This window comes from Salvelinus alpinus, chromosome 1 (assembly GCF_045679555.1).
Source record: "Salvelinus alpinus chromosome 1, SLU_Salpinus.1, whole genome shotgun sequence".
NCBI lineage: Eukaryota > Metazoa > Chordata > Actinopteri > Salmoniformes > Salmonidae > Salvelinus > Salvelinus alpinus.
In genome coordinates, this window is record NC_092086.1 from 56,144,654 (window position 1) to 56,161,956 (window position 17,303).

General features: G+C 44.1%; 1 protein-coding gene across 1 annotated transcript in view; it reads left to right on the top strand.

The window, feature by feature from the left end:
* LOC139581111 (GEM-interacting protein-like) overlaps nt 1-16,601 on the top strand; it is a 36,395-nt gene extending 19,794 nt beyond the window's left edge. Inside the window, exons 7-20 of the mRNA XM_071410543.1 lie at nt 958-1,065; nt 1,244-1,324; nt 1,495-1,659; nt 1,843-1,980; nt 2,420-2,610; nt 2,991-3,124; nt 3,322-3,417; nt 3,878-4,038; nt 4,306-4,482; nt 4,652-4,789; nt 6,712-6,914; nt 8,827-9,160; nt 10,747-10,849; nt 11,263-16,601. Of these exons, the coding sequence (XP_071266644.1) occupies nt 958-1,065; nt 1,244-1,324; nt 1,495-1,659; nt 1,843-1,980; nt 2,420-2,610; nt 2,991-3,124; nt 3,322-3,417; nt 3,878-4,038; nt 4,306-4,482; nt 4,652-4,789; nt 6,712-6,914; nt 8,827-9,160; nt 10,747-10,849; nt 11,263-11,978 (2,745 nt within the window). The 3' untranslated portion in view covers nt 11,979-16,601. The remainder of the gene's footprint in view (nt 1-957; nt 1,066-1,243; nt 1,325-1,494; nt 1,660-1,842; nt 1,981-2,419; nt 2,611-2,990; nt 3,125-3,321; nt 3,418-3,877; nt 4,039-4,305; nt 4,483-4,651; nt 4,790-6,711; nt 6,915-8,826; nt 9,161-10,746; nt 10,850-11,262) is intronic.
* The last annotated feature ends 702 nt before the right edge of the window (nt 16,602-17,303 follow it).

The window sequence follows — 17,303 nt, forward strand, 5'->3', positions numbered from 1 at the left end:
CATAATGTCAGAGTGGAATTATGTTTTTAGAAATAATTCATTAAAAATTAAAAGCTGAAATGTTTTGAGTCAAGCCTAAATACGTTCAGGAGTAAAAATGTGGTGAACAAGTCACATAATAAGTTACATGGACTCTGTGTGCATTAATAGTGTTTATTATGATTTTTGAATGACTGCCTCATCTCTGTACCCCACACATACAATTATCTGTAAGGGCCCTCAGTCGAGTAGTGAATTCCAAACACAGATTCAACCAGAAAGACCAGGGAGGTTTTCTAATGCCTCGCAAAGAAGGGCAATTATTGGTAGATGGGTATAAAAAAAACAGACATTGAATATCCCTTTGAGCATGGTGAAGTCATTAATTACACTTTGGATGGTGTATCAATACACCCAGTCACTACAAAGATACAGGCGACCTTCCTAACTCAGTTGCAGGAGAGGAAGGAAACCGTTCAGGGATTTCACCATGAGGCCAATTTAAAACAGTTACAGAGTATAATGGCTGTGATAGGAGTAAACTGAGGATGAATCAACAACGTTGTAGTTTGAAAATAATAATGGGCAAATGTTGCACAATCCAGGTGTGGAAAGATCCCAGAAATACTCACAGCTGTAATTGGTGCCAAAGGTGCTTCTACAAAGTATTGACTCAGGGGTGTGAATGCTTAAGTAAATTAGATATTTCTGTATTTAATTTTCAATCATTTTGCTAAAAATTCTACAAACATGTTTTCAGGCAACACAACAAAATGTGGAATAGGTCAAGGGGTATGAATACTTTCTGAAGGCACATGTACAGTATTGCATAGAAACATATTATTACATTCATTTCACCACTCTCTACATATTCTCTGAAATACTGTACAGCTAATATCTCTAATATAACTGAAATATATCTAAATAACATATTGAAACGATATCTACGACCTGGTTCTTACTGTGCTGTTGTTACAGGACATGATGCCTCTGCAGTACATCTACACCATGGCCCTGGAGCACGATGTGAAGACCAGCCAGTCTACTAAACAGACATCAGAACTGCTGCAGCAACGCTGCTACCAGGTACCACAGACAGACCGACAGACAGACAGACAGACAGGCAGGAGAACCGCCACAGACAGAAACAATTAGCAAGCCTACTCAATGTGTCAAAAAAAACTTTAATGTATGCAAGAAAATGTGGAATAATGTGTAAACTGATTGAGTATGATGTGTTTAATCCGACGTCTTTATCCTGAAGGCCCTGGCATCCAAGAAGAATGAGATTGATAAGTGGCGCAGGGAGTTCAAGGATCAGTGGTCCAGAGAACAGAGGAGGATGGTAAGCGCGGGTTTGTTTTAGACGCTACTGTGTGTGTGCGTGTTTAACAGCTTCTCCCATTGATCGGAACATTGCGTTAACTTACGGCTTCTCTCATTGGTCAGAACAATGTGGTAACGGCTTCTCCCATTGGTCAGAACAATGCGGTAACAGCTTCTCTCATTGGTCAGAATGAGGCGGTGGCGGCTCTGAAGAAGGCTCGTCAGCAGTACCTGCAGCGCAGCGAGGACCTGGAGAAGACCAAGGCTGTGACGGCCAAGGCCGGGGACGAGCTCACAGCGGGAAACAAGACACTGGACAAGAGGAGGAAGTCACGTGACGACGCACAGTCAAAGGTGTGGTGCAGCGGGTCCAACCGCCATATGGGGTTCACTGAAACATATCCCTCTCTCTTTTTTTGGTTCCACTTTTAAGGTTTTCATTTTTTTTTTAATAGGAAAATTATAGTTATATTTTTCGGTCATCATGTGACTCACTGTGCCTATCACTCCCTCTCTCTCTCTCCCTCTCTCATCCAGGTGATGGAGGCAGAGATGCAGTACAGACAGTGTGTGTGTGAGGCCCATGACCACCAGGACAAGCTGGAGAGCTTGAAGGAGAAAATCATAGTTCACACCCGCAAACTCATCTGCCAGGGGGACACTGTGCTCAAGGAGGTGGGTGTCCCAAGCCGATTGGAGATAGACGTTCCCTGTGCTGGATGGAACAAGTGGCGTGCATAATAGGGATAGTGATAGCATAAGAGTGGGCATAAGAGTAAATAGACTCAAGGCAAGTAGTCAGCAGCTTGTTTCAATTAGTCTTTTAAGACTGTCAATGCTTTTGATTTAAACAATCGCCCCAACAAACAAACAAAAAACATTAAAATATGGTCCAGTTCTCCATTTCTAAATAATATATGCCAGATAGCAGACCCTTTTATCCAAAGCAATTTAGTCATGCGTGCATACATTTTACATACAGGAAGTGCTGGGATTGAACCGAATATGCTGGCATTGCCATGCTCTACCAACTGAACTACAGAGGTATCTTGAGCTCAATGGGATGAATCATTTTGAAATAATCCCTCTTATCATGTACCTCTACCACCCCTAGGCCACAGTGAACATGTTCTACTTCCAGCGTCAGCAGACGGAGCCGGTTCCCCTGGGCTACCACAACCTGGAGTTGACCTGCAGGCCGTGTGAACCCGGGGAGCCCTACCTGCTCTACATCTCCAGGAAGAGAAGCCAAGAACAGCCCCTACAAACCTTCACCTTCCAGGAGTTTGTCCCTCCGAACAAGAGGTACGGACGGCCGGATGGAGGATTTGTTCTGTTCTAGATAGGCTACGGCTCTAATGGATGCTACTGTTTGTCCCATTAGTGCCTATTGTCTTATGTTTAGAGTTGTTGACAATGTTAATTGTGTGCCTGCGTGTGTGTGTGCTTTCCTGCGTGTGTGTGTGTGTGTTTGTGTGTGTGTGTGTGTGTGTGTGTGTGTGTGTGTGTGTGTGTGTGTGTGTGTGTGTGTGTGTGTGTGTGTGTGTGTGTGTGTGTGTGTGTGTGTGTGTGTGTGTGTGTGTGTGTGTGTGTGTGTGTGTGTGTGTGTGTGTGTGTGTGTGTGTGTGTGTGCGTGCGTGTGTGTGCGTGCGTGTGTGTCTGAATCTGTGTGTGGCACCTCCAAGTGGCCGTCGTAAGACCAGCAACCCCAGCTCTCTGCAGGACTCCTTCTCCCTGCCTGAAGAAAGTCTAGTTAAACGAAAGGGCTACAGTGACAGTGAGAGCATAGGAGGCAGTCTGGAGTCTCTGTCCAGCCCAGGTAAGCCTGTGTGCTTCATTCCACAGGTTTCATTTCATCATGCTCAGAAGATTGACCAATCGTCAAACATCGAGGTCATAATTGCTAGTGGTGAGCAATAATGTGTTCGCTACGAAGCTTACTCAGCTCGTCCCTGTTTGTCTGGTCCTCTCTCCTTCTCTGTGTGTCTTACCCACGTTCAACCCTGAACCCTGTAGCCCATGGCAACAGGAGGCTTCTTAAAGCCTCCTCCACAGGGACCATGTCATCAGACGACCTGGACGAGAGGGACATGGGCACCGTCCTGGAAGGAGGTGAATGTCACCGTCGTCACCTAACTCACACAACAGACACCAACTAATGGCTCTCTATATGTAAATGTTCCTGCTGAATTCCCGAATCTACCCCTAACCCAGCGTTTCCCAAACTCGGTCCTCGGGGCCTCGAGGGGTGCATGTTTTGGTCCTGCAGCCCTTGAGGTCCTCAGGACCAAGTTTGGAAAACGCTGCCCTAACCCCTACACCCTAGCCACTCTGGTAGATCTGAGAGGATTAGATCGATATAATCATTGTGGCTATTGCTTCTTGTCTACTGATTGGCTAGGTGGAAATGCCGCCGTATTCTTCCACTTGTCCATTCCTCTCAGGTCTATGTGAGTTGCTAGGGAGTAGGGTTCTGTTTGGATCTAGGGGGTACATTCGGTGGGGTAGTGTTTCCCACCATGACATGTACACTGCCGAGTATGACTGAGTCCTGTCCTGTGGTTTCTCCTAGATTGTGCGGACTCCACTCCAGAGGGGAACGGTACGGTGGGGAAGGTACGGACTACGTCCCGAGCCGCGCTGACGCACCGATTCCGGAAGATGAAGAGCAAGATGGTGAAGTGCAAACAGTGTGACACCTACATCGTGGTCAACGGCGTCGAGTGTGAGGAGGTGAGAAAGAGGAGGAAACGAAGGAGAGACTTTTGTGGCAGCCTCTGAAATGACAAAAGTAGAACGTTATCGCCTGATACACAGTCACACTAAAGGGTGGAACCGAGCTGTACTGGGCTGGTTTGGTTCTCTGTCCTCCACAGTGTCACCAGCACAGTAGGGTTCAGGTTGACTCGATAGTGTGAGTCAGGTATATAGGGTGTGATTTGAGGTCACCCTGTGGTTTGCTAATCCATGTCCTCTGTCCCGCCTGCCGTCAATCTGTAGTGTGGCGTGGCGGTCCACAGGAAGTGTCTGGAGGTGTTACAGCATGAGTGTGAGAACAGGAAGGGCGTTCTGTTTGGCGTGGGTTTCTCCCTGTTGCCCCGGGACCGGCCTGACGAGGTGCCCTATGTGGTCCAGCGCTGCACGGCCGAGATAGAGAGCAGGGCCCTCAATCTACAGGTACAGTATTAACCTGGATGTCATATGCCTTAGAATAAGTACTGAAGCAAACAGGAAAACTGTTTTGCAGAAGCGACAGTACAGTGCCCTTCTCTCAATCCCTCTTGATTTCTCTTGCCCTCCTTCCCCCCTTTCCCCCTACATCCATCCATCCATCCCTCCCACCCAGGGGGTGTATCGTATCAGTGGGTCGAAGCCTCGTATCCAGAAGCTGTGTCAGGTCTTCGAGACCCAGGGGGACCAAGTCGACCTCTCTGACCTTTCACCTCATGACGTCACCTCGGTCCTCAAACACTTCTTCAAGGAGGTACAACTCCACTGTTTCCCAGACAACAAAGAAAATGGATATTACAGACAATATGCTGTAGAGCCAACGATACAGTTAATACAGACAATATAATGTAGAGCCAACGATACAGTTAATACAGACAATATACTGTAGAGCCAACGATACAGTTAATACAGACAATATACTGTAGAGCCAACGACACAGTTAATACAGACAATATACTGTAGAGCCAACGACACAGTTAATACAGACACTATACTGTAGAGCCAACGACACAGTTAATACAGACAATATACTGTGGAGCCAATGATACAGTTAATACAGACCCTATACTGTAGAGCCAACGATACAGTTAATACAGACAATATACTTTAGAGCCAATGACACAGTTAATACAGACAATATACTGTAGAGCCAACGACACAGTTAATGCAGACAATATACTGTAGAGCCAACGACACAGTTAATACAGACAATATACTGTAGAGCCAACGACACAGTTAATGCAGACAATATACTGTAGAGCCAACGACACAGTTAATACAGACAATATACTGTAGAGCCAACGACACAGTTAATACAGACAATATACTGTAGAGCCAACGACACAGTTAATACAGACAATACACTGTGGAGCCAACGACACAGTTAATACAGACAATATACTATAGAGCCAACGACAGTTAATACAGACAATATATTGTAGAGCCAACGACACAGTTAATACAGACAATATACTGTAGAGCCAACGACACAGTTAATAGAGACAATATACTGTAAAGCCAACGATACACTTAAAACAGACAATATACTATCGAGCCAATGACAGTTAATACAGACAATATAATGTAGAGCCAACAACACAGTTAATACAGACAATATACTGTAGAGCCAACAACAAAGTTAATACAGACAATATACTGTAGAGCCAACGACACAGTTAATACAGACAATATACTATAGAGCCAACGACACAGTTAATACAGACAATATACTATAGAGCCAACGACAGTTAATACAGACAATATATTGTAGAGCCAACGACACAGTTAATACAGACAATATAATGTAAAGCCAACGACACAGTTAATACAGATAATATACTCTAGAGCCAACGACACAGTTAATACAGACAATATACTGTACAGCCAACGATACAGTTAAAACAGACAATATACTGTAGAGCCAACGACACAGTTAATACAGACAATATACTGTAGAGCCAACGATACACTTAAAACAAACAATATACTATAGAGCCAACGACAGTTAATACAGACAATATACTGTAGAGCCAACGACACAGTTAATACAGACAATACACTGTAGAGCCAACGAAACACTTAACACATATAATATACTGTAAAGCCAACGACACAGTTAATACAGACGATATACTGTAGAGCCAACGACACAGTTAATACAGACACTATACTGTAGAGCCAACGACACAGTTAATACAGACAATATACTGTAGAGCCAACGACACAGTTAATACAGACAATACACTGTAGAGCCAACGAAACACTTAACACATATAATATACTGTAAAGCCAACGACACAGTTAATACAGACGATATACTGTAGAGCCAACGACACAGTTAATACAGACAATATACTGTAGAGCCAACGACACAGTTAATACAGACAATATACTGTAGAGCCAACGACAGTTAAGAGACAATATCGAGTCGAATGGATTCTGACTTGAGATACAGTCATACATTGTTATACACTGTTATTTAAGCTCTCACACAAAGATCCCTTTCGTGAGTATGCCAAACTATGACTAATATGGACATATCTTAACTCAGGATTCCCTTTTTAGTGAACATCATGTGGTACAGTTGTCAGTCAATGCATCGAAGCTAATAAGTATTTTTTATTATTATTACGTGTTAATTAATTGTTAATAATAACCATCTTCCTCCTCACACAGCTTCCAGAGCCGCTGTTGACCTTTGACCTGTACAATGACTTCATCGGGGTGGGCAAGGAGATCCAGCGTCTCAGTGAGAGGGAGGCGGCAGCAGAGACTCCTGGGATAGTGAATGACCTCACATATAACCTGAGAGACCTGCTGGAGAGACTGCCCCCATACCGCTACTACACACTGCAGCATATGATGCGTCACCTTCACAGGTACTACACTACTACACAGTGCAGCATATGATGCGTCATCTTCACAGGTACTACACTACTACACAGTGCAGCATATGATTATAAAGTGGTTGTTCCACTGGATATCATAAGGTGAATGCACCAATTTGTAAGTCGCTCTGGATAAGAGCGTCTGCTAAATGACTTAAATGTAAATGTAAATGATGCGTCACCTTCACAAGTACTACTCTATTATACAGTGCAGCACCATGCTCCCACCTATTTGGGACATCTATTCGAAACGGTGCCCGAGGAAGGCCTGCAGCATCATCAAGGACCCCACACACCCCAGCCACGAGCTGTTCACTCCCTTACCGTCGGGCAGACAGTATCGGAGCATGAGATCTGATACCAACAGGCTCAGAGACAGTTTCTATCCTCAAGCCATCAGACTGCTGAACACTTGAACTGGACTGACCACCTGGTCTGATTCTCCACACCTTAGAACACATGCACTCACTCACACATGCACACCCACACATGTGGGCGGCAGCGTAGCCTAGTGGTTAGAGCGTTGGACTAGTAACCGAAAGGTTGCAAGTTCAAATCCCTGAGCTAACAAAGTACAAATCTGTTGTTCTGCCCCTGAACAAGGCACTGTTCCTAGGCCGTCTTTGAAAATAAGAATTTGTTCTTAACTGACTTGCCTAGTTAAATAAAGGAAAAAATAAAAACATGCACGCCCACACAGACATACACACACACACACACACATAGTACATTCATGCTACACACGCATCACAACTGCTGCTACCAGACTCTTATTATGTTTGCTCAATACTGCACAATCCCCCTTCCCCAAAACACGTGTAAATATTGACTGTAAATTGTACCTTCCTGTATTATTTATATATTACCCTCCTTTTTCATCTTGTCTCATCACTGCAACTCCCCAACGGGCTCGGGAGGCGAAGGTCAAGTCAAGCGTCCTCCAAAACATGACCCGCAAACCTCGCTTCTTGACACCTGACCGCTTAACCCGGAAGCCAGCTGCACCAATGTGTCGGAGGAAACACTGTTCACCTGACGACCGAGGTCAGCCTGCAGGCGTCCGGCCCCCCACAAGGAGTCGCTAGAGTGCGATGAGCCAAGTAAAGCCCCCTCGGCCAAACCCTCCCCTAACCCGAACAACGCTGGGCCAATTGTCTGCTGCCTTATGGGACTCCCAACCGTGGCTGGTTGTGATACGGGATCGAACCCGGATCTGTAGTGACACCTCTAGCACTGTGATGCAGTGCCTTGGACCGCTGCGCCACTCGGGAGGCCCTGTTTTATTTTATTCTACTGAGCCATTTACTTAATATTCCTATATTTCTTATTTCTTATTGTTGTTGCATTGTCGAGAAGGAACCTGAAGTAAGCATTTCGTTGGATGGTGTATACCATGTGTATCCTGTACCGGAACGTGCAACATGATGCGTCACCTACACAGATGCTACTGCACACTGCAGCACATGATGCGTCACCTACACAGATGCTACTGCACACTGCAGCACATGATGCGTCACCTACACAGATACTACTGCACACTGCAGCACATGATGCGTCACCTACACAGACACTACTGCACACTGCAGCACATGATGCGTCACCTACACAGATACTACTGCACACTGCAGCACATGATGCGTCACCTACACAATTAGCAAACCTGGTTGTTGTGGAGATGTCTCAGTGAACCATGCTCATAGACTTGTGTTAGCTCCTCAAAGTTATGCCTCGGCTTCAGCTCACTGGGTAAACAGATTATTGTGGTGTGCAGTGGAACGCTCAGTCACATGGTCATATGAGGGGTGCTGGGCCCTCCTCCAGATTGTCTTTTTTTGACCATCCTCTATCCTCTCTCTTCTTCACTGATTTCACATTCTCTCTCTCTCTCTCTCTCTCTCCACAGAGTATCAGAGAACTACGAGGAGAACAAGATGTCTCCCAGTAACCTGGGCATCGTGTTTGGTCCGACCCTGCTGCGCTCGCTGGTGTCTGTAGACGTGTCCATGGTGGCCCTACTGGAGACCACCTACCAAGCCCTACTGGTGGAGTTCCTCATCACACACCACCAACACATCTTTGATGCTCCACCTCCCGCCCCCACCACCCCCCTCCCCGACACCCCTCCCCGGGCGACGTGTTCAGGGGGGGCCCAGAAGACTGTTGCTGGGGTTGACCCTGGGTTTCAGGACCCCCCGACTGGAGGAGCCTCGTCCAAAGAACGCCCCCGTTCCCTAGAGGTAAGGGACACACTGAGGGGGGATTCCATCGTGTCAGACAAGCTCAATCAAGTGCAGCTTAAGTATTTGAATCCAAACATACCATTTGAACCCAGGTCTGGTTAACAGATGGGTTAACCCTCAGCTGATAGACGAATATATACTTTTCATATACTTTTCATAGACCCACTATACTGAAGTACATTTAAATACAGATTTTCTCCAATGTTTTTCAATGGTTTGAATAGGAGGGCAATGTTAACCTCAATCAAACACGTAATTTTGAATCTGAGGCCTCTTGACCACACATCTGGCAGCTGTAGGTTTGTCAGCCAGTGATTGGTCCTCTAAGTCTAAGTAACATTGAGATGGCTCATGATGCCCTACAGTCAGACCTGGGTTAAAATACCATTCGAAATGATTTCAAATACTTTCGCCAGGCTACTACACGGCGCAATAGTTCCAATAGAATAGTCACAAAACTGTCAACCCAGCCCATCTGGCTCTCCAGGAAGGCTAGAGCAACTACTCAAAGTATTTGACAGATTTCAAATAGTATTTGAACCCAGGTCTGCCTCACAGCCAGGGTTCACAGAGTTCAGCCTCAGCTTGCTGCCTTGAGCTGCTTTCTTTCCTGTTGCTTCTGTTACCTGTTGTTGTCTCAAAGGGGTAATCTGGGATTCAAACAACAAGAGGTCACTCCAGTCACTTGTTTTGGTAAACAGCTGAGGGATGGGGTTGAAGAAATGTAACCAATGAGGCACTTATAAGGAATATTATTCAAGAGGCAATGGCTATATCATTTACTCAAATTAAAAGTCCCAAAACAGATGTACCAATCCCAGATTGCCCCTTTAATGCTCCTGGCTCGCCATGCTGTGACTCTGCTGTGGCCAACCCGGAAGGGATTATGTGCTTTTTTTGTGAGGCTTAACACAATGCAACATTGAGGTGTGTGTGTGTGTGTGTCTGTGTGTCTATGCTACCTCTGACTGGACTCTGATCTGACCCTTCCTTTCCTGACCAGATCTACCCCGGCTGGATCTCAATACTGGTCAATGGCTTCTTCTGTGAAATATAGTAAATGAGTGTCAAATTAGTCCTGTTCTTCTTCTTCCTCTATTGTAAAATTACTTAATTTCCTTTCCCCTACTCCTTCGTTACCACTGATAGGCGAAAGGACTGGATAATGTGTAAACTGCAGGATTCATGGGTAGGAAAGGACATGAGGAGAGGCACAGCCCTAGCGTGGGCGTTCTTGGCCACTAAATACACAACACTGACCACTGGGAAATACTGGGAGGGTGTGGGGGGGTGGAAGAGAAGATTAGTGCACTGCCTTTTACTTATTTATTTGCCTGAAAAACAGAACAAGTGACCAGGCAACTTGATTTTCTCCAATAAGTAAAAAAAAGAAAATCCCTGTTATACGTATAGGCTACTCAACATCCACAATTTACCTGGCAATCTCTCTAACCCACTGGGGTTCACTTTCTAGACCTAGAAATATAGTATTTATCTCGCTACAGCGTTCCATTCCCAACACTTCCTACCCCAAAAATCTGGTATCTATTATCCAAAACTCAGAGTTTGTGTCATTTCAACAGACTCGTACAATCAAGAGAGACTCGAGCGAGGGTTATATATCTGACAAGTCGTCGTCCAATGAGGCAGTGGACCAGCTCAGCCCTGAAGCCAGTGAGAGAGCAGGTAGGCGGGATGTACTGTAGTATCAGAGGAATGGTTGGTTGGATTCATGGGTGTTGTTGGTAAACAGGTGGGCTAGAGGACTTTGCTGTTCTTATCTGATCTGTCATTTCCTTACATAACCTTTCTCTGCTGCACATCAGATCTTTTGTCTGCTCGCTGCTCACTGTTTTTGTCATGTTATAGCGCCCTCTGCTGACTTCACTGTAGGCATTTTCTTCTTTCTTTTGCCAATATTCAACAGCCTCTCAAAAGCGAGCCCTAAACTCACACAACATGTTATGATAGAAAGAGACCGAGTATTTACTTTGCCAAGCTAAAGGTGAAGTACAGTGGTTAATCTGTGTTTCTCTGGTTTGTCTTGTTGTCGCATCTCCTCCCCTCTCTCCTCCCTTTTCTCCCCCTTGCTTCCCCAGTCGTGGCTGTGAGGGGGGCATCAACAGAGGCTGCTGCTCTGGGTGATCTGGTAGGGGGTCCAGAGCCAGACGACTCTCCCTCCGTGGGGACCCAGCCACGGAGCCACTTCAGCAGGCAGCCTGTCAAGTACCAGCGCCAGCCCACCCCGGGTCTCCGCCGCTCCGCGGGCGCTACCAGTGCCGGGCAGCTCGGGGAAGAGGATGAGGATGAAGAGGAGGATGAAGAGGAGGAGAGGAAGAGAAACCAACCGAGGAGCGCAGACAGCAGCCGTAGCCCCTCCCCTGAACCTGAACCTGTTAGCCAGAGAATGAGAATCCTTCGATTGGAGCTCCCCCCCGAGACAACCGCCTACCACCTGCTCAGCCAGGCTGGAGGCCACGCCCCAGAGAGCCAGACAGAAAGAGAGAAGACACCCCCATATGAGGTTCCACAGGGCAGGCTGCGGGCGGGGACAGTGGTAGTAGAACCATCAATAGCTGCAACAACAGCAGGAGCCAATCCGACGCCGAGCACCGGTGCTCAGGAGGCGGGGCTTAGGAGTCGGTCTGCCACATTGTCTCAGCTGAACGTGAACCAGTCCAATAACAGGCAGGGGTGGGTGGGTGAGAGGCGGAGACTGAGCGGAGAGGAGGGTCTTAGTGGCCCGGCCCGGAAGATTCTGTCAGGGCTGAAGCTCAGACGTAGCCACTCAGGACTGCAGCAACACTTTGTCTGAGGAGGAGGAAGGTTGGAACTGTGAACCATAGAATTAGAATCACATTCGAGAACGGACATTCCCCATTCAAGTCAAAGTTCCGTGGACTGGCAGGATTCTATTTCTATGGTTAAACCCATAGAAGGGATGAATTGTATTGTGTAACGTCAAGTGTTTTTTTTACAGTGAAAAATGATATACACTCATGATTACTCAAGAATACTCATGATTACAGAACATACTAACACACAGTACCAGTCAAAAGTTTGGACACACCTACTCATTCAAGGGTTTTTCTTTATTTGTACTATTTTCTACATTGTAGAATAATAGTGAAGACATCAAAACTATGAAATAACACATATAGAATCATGTAGTAACCAAAAAAGTGTTAAACAAATCAAAATATATTTTATATTTGAAATTCCTTGAAGTAGCCACCCTTTGCCTTGATGACAGCTTTGCACACTCTTGGCGTTCACTCAACCATCTTCATGAGGTAGTCACCTGGAATGCATTTAAATTAACAGGTGTGCCTTGTTAAAAGTTAATTTGTGGAATTTGTGGTATACAGAAGATAGCCCTATTTGGTAAAAGACCATATTATGGCAAGAACAGCTCAAATAAGCAAAGATAAATGACAGTCCATTACACATACTTTAAGACATGAAGGTCAGTCAATCCCAAACATTTCAAGAACTTTGAAAGTTTCTTCAAATGCAGTCGCAAAAGTCGTGTAGACCGCCACAGGAAAGGAAGACCCAGAGTTACATCTGCTGCAGAGGATAAGTTCATTAGAGTTCACTGCACCTCTGATTGCAGCCAAAATAAATGCTTCACAGAGTTTAAGTAACAGACACACCTCAACATCAACTGTTCAGAGGACACTGTGTGAATCGGGCCTTCATGGTCGAATTGCTGTATAGAAACCACTACTAAAGGACACCAATAAGAAAAAAGACTTGCTTGTGCCAAGAAACACAAGCAATGGACATTAGACCGGTGTAAATCTGTCCTTTGGTCTGATGAGTCCAAATTTGAGATATTTGGTTCCAACCGCTGTGTCTTTGTGAGACGCATAATAGGTGAACGGATGATCTCCGCATGTGTGGTTCCCACAGTGAAGCATGGAGGAGAAGGTGATGGTGTGGGGGTGCTTTGCTGGTGACACTGTCAGTGATTTATTTAGAATTCAAGGAACATTTAACCAGCATGGCTACCACCGCATTTTGCAGCGATACGCCAACCCATCTGGTTTGTGCTTAGTGCGACTATCATTTGTTTTTCAACAGGACAATGACCCAAAACACACCTCTAGGTTGAGTAAGGGCTATTTGACCAAGGAGAGTGATGGAGTGCTGCATCAGATGACCTGGCCTCCACAATCACCCAGCCTCAACCCAATTGAGATGGTTTGGGTTGAGTTGGACCGCAGAGTGAAGGAAAAGCAGCCAACAAGTGCTCAGCATATGTGGGAACTCCTTTAAGACTGTTGGAAAAGCATTCCTCATGAAGCTGTTTGAGAGAATGCCAAGAGTGTGCAAAGCTGTCATCAAGGCAAAGGGTGGCTACTTTGAAGAATCTCAAATATAAAATATATTTTGATTTGTTTAACACTTTTTTGGTTACTACATGATTCCATATGTGTTATTTCATAGTTTTGATGTCTTCACTATTATTCTACAATGTAGAAAATAGTAAAAATAAAGAAAAACCCTTGAATGAGTAGGTATGTCCAAACTTTTGACTGGTATTGTAACTCATCACAGTTATGCACATAGATATAAGTGAAACGCTCATCAAAGGGCCTACTCACACACTGTCCATACGCACTGTATATATACACAGACACACAGTACCGAATCTTGACTTTAAATAATTAAGCCCTATACTGTATGTATAATTTGCATCAACATGCACTGTAATGATATCAACAGGACTTCCGTGACAATTCCAGTCATGCACACTGTGTGTGTCTTCAATAGGAACCAAACTGAACCAAATGGGGAGGGACCTACCTGAATATGTCCAATAGAAACTCTGCTAGCCCTTTGTAGTAACTCCACATAATAAAGCATTTGTAATGGATTAGTAAATAGTTTATTCATCATTTATTAATCATTACGCCATTCATAAGATGTTTAATGTAGGTCATTTAAGCCATTTAAGAATCATTAGTTAAGTTTTTTTGCGTTGCCTCATATAAATTGTGTGCAATTTACACTTTATAAATACTTTATAAATGTTTTGAGTGACCAATGTAATTTCTCACAAAAAGATGGACATGCCATTAAAAAAAACAAGTACACAACACAGGATGTTTAAAGGTTCAATACAGATGTTTTTATCTCAATATCAAATCATTTCTGGGTAACAAGTAAGTACCTCTCTGTGATTGTTCTCAATTAAAATGGTCAAAAAGAAAAAAAAAATAGCTTCTAGCAAAGAGCAATTTCTCAAGCATGAATTTTGCTAGGAATGTCAGAGTGGTCTGAGTGGGGAGGGGAAAACGTAAAAATTTGCTGTTATTGGCAGAGAACTTTGGAAGGTCTTACACTAAAAGGGCGTTATCATAATTTTCACAATTTCACTGAATTATTCCAATCTCATATTGTGGAAATATATATATAACATAGGGAAATCTAGTGTTTGACTGCAGTGGGCCTTTAAGCAAATATATCAAACATTTTATTCACGAAAACTGTTGTAGGAAGAGGTGTAATGTAGAAGTCTGCACCAGACTGATTTATTCATCCCGCTCCTGCCTGCACCCGCTCTCGCCCTCACCAGAAGTTTTTCATACCACTGCTGGCTTTCTGTCCGACTCCCACCCGCTACTGCAAGAACTGGTCCCGAACCCAACTGCAGTCCCGCAATGTCCTTTTAGGCTTATGTGACCCAGCTCACTCCACCCTGTCTCGCACAGGAATGCAGCCCTCTATTGTAACGTGAATGTTTTGCTAATCTTGTCAACCTCACAAACGCAAACGAGTCATAAAACCGGGAGGTGTAGCTAACACACAACAGCTGGCCAGATCGGTTGTTCTCTCTATTCACCCATTACTACTGATAGTCCTATGTGATTGAGGTAGATATGTTCCATGTATCATTTGCAGATAGAAATGTTACATGTATAACTTTTAAATGCTTCCAGTCTTTTAACCACACACTATTTTCACACGGCTTTGTTTGGCGGCACTTTTACTGGGCCTTTTCAAATGTAGTAACTCTTTAAACCTAATGGGATAATTCAGCTAAATTATGAATTCCGATATTTGTTTCCCGACCTCGCAAGCTGTATGTAGACTGACTGCTTCACACTTTGGTTTTGGTAGAAATGTCACTGCCAAGAAACGCAAATGTTAGCATTTTCAGACGAAAAAACGTTATTCTACTGAGCATAGAGTGTGTCTGAAGTTACACATCGCACTATTACAAGATTGTGACTGTTTTGGAATAAAATGTTCAATATATTTAAACATCCTCTGTATTGTGTGCTTATTGTTTAACCATTGATATGTTCTAGCGGTCATTTTGAGACCTGCAGCAGGTACTGCTAGAATGTCTACCAATGAATGACTTACACTGGTCACTCAAAGCATTTATAAAGTATAAATAGCCCACACTTTAGATCAGGCCACGCAAAAATACTTAACTAATGATTAGAAAATGGTTTATACGGACCTATATTAAAATTGTATGAATGAGTAATGATTAATAAATGATGCATAAACTGTTTACTAATCCGTTATAAATGCTTTATTACATGGATTTATTATAAAGTAATACCGAAACATGTTTTCATTGTGAAACGTGTTGCTACTGTACGGTGTGCACTAATGAATACACACTATATCTCTAACAAGCCAGGATTGGGCCGGCAACCAACAGCCAGCTCCAGTAAAGAAGTGACTCCAGAACCTAAATATAGCAGGAGAATCACTGTAATAACCCCTTTATGGAGAAGTCCACGTGTTTCCATCCCAAATGGCACTCTATTCCCAATAGTACATTACGGTTGACCAGTGCCCTATGTAGGGATTCAGAATAGGGTTCCATTTGGCACACAGAGCCACTGTAACCCCTATAACGAGGAAGCACTCTCTCTCTCTCTCTTTCTCTGGAGTCCAACCTGACATAGTTACAGACTACAGACGGACTACTCTCTCAAGGTTTCTAGGGGGGTGTGGTTGACTGTCTCTCTCTCGCCAGTAAAACTTGGACCAGACAAATATGTGATTTTTTTCTAAAGTTAATCTGGACTGCTCTGAAATATTTGTAACTGTAACTCTGAACTGCTCTGAATATTTGGATAGAGTTTGAGAGTTTTGGAGAGAAGTATGCTCTATGCAGCAGCACACACAAAGATAAAGGCTAGATAGACTTCCCACTTACGGTCACAGGGCTGGACAATACATCTCTGTCTATAACCTCATCCTCTTGATGAATTCTGTAAAAAAGTTTACCCCCCTCCAACTCTGACACGAGTGTTTCCTGCACTGTTTGCTATTCCCTTAAAAACGTGAATGCCAGGCTTCTACTGTAAACAAACGGTCGATACATGTGTGATTTTTCTATTGCGTTTTATAGGAAGCTCATTGGAATGCTGTAAGATATCTATTAATAAACACATATACAAATGTACTTACATTGAGCTTCCCTTTTATAATCTATTCCATATTAACTTCTAACTACAACTATTTCCACATTTGGATCCATTTGATATGAATTCCAGTCAGATGAATTGCTGTATGGACTTTGTACGAAAACATTTTATAGAATTGCTGGTGTGACTGACTTTACCATCATGTAAGAACAGTAGGCTGGCTGTCTGTAGGCAACTCGCCTCCACCTCTCTTGCCACACGGTGGCAGTAGAATTCACCGCATGAAAAGTACTTTTTTAAATAAATGTTTTACAAACGGGGCCAAATGTTAAACCAACCGCTTATTATTTCTAGCAAGTAGGAAAACATTTGTTTCTAATTGTTTAGTTAGGTGCATGTTTTGTCTCATCCACACATAATTCATCAAACCCTTTCTCTTTACACGTAGGTTGGTCATATATGTAGGTTGGTCATGCATACAGTAGGGCCTAGTCCAGCGTTTCCCAATCTCGATCCTCGGGACCCCAAGACGTGCACGTTTTGTTTTTTGCCTTAACACTACACAGCTGATTCAAATGATCAAAGCTTGAAGATTAGTTCATTATTTGAATGAGCTGTGTAGTGTTAGGGTAAAAACCAAAATGTGCACACCTTGGCGTCCCGATGACCGAGTTTGGGAAACCGTGGCCTAGTCATTGATCAGTAGACCGAACTATCAAAATAGTTCGATGTCATCTCAA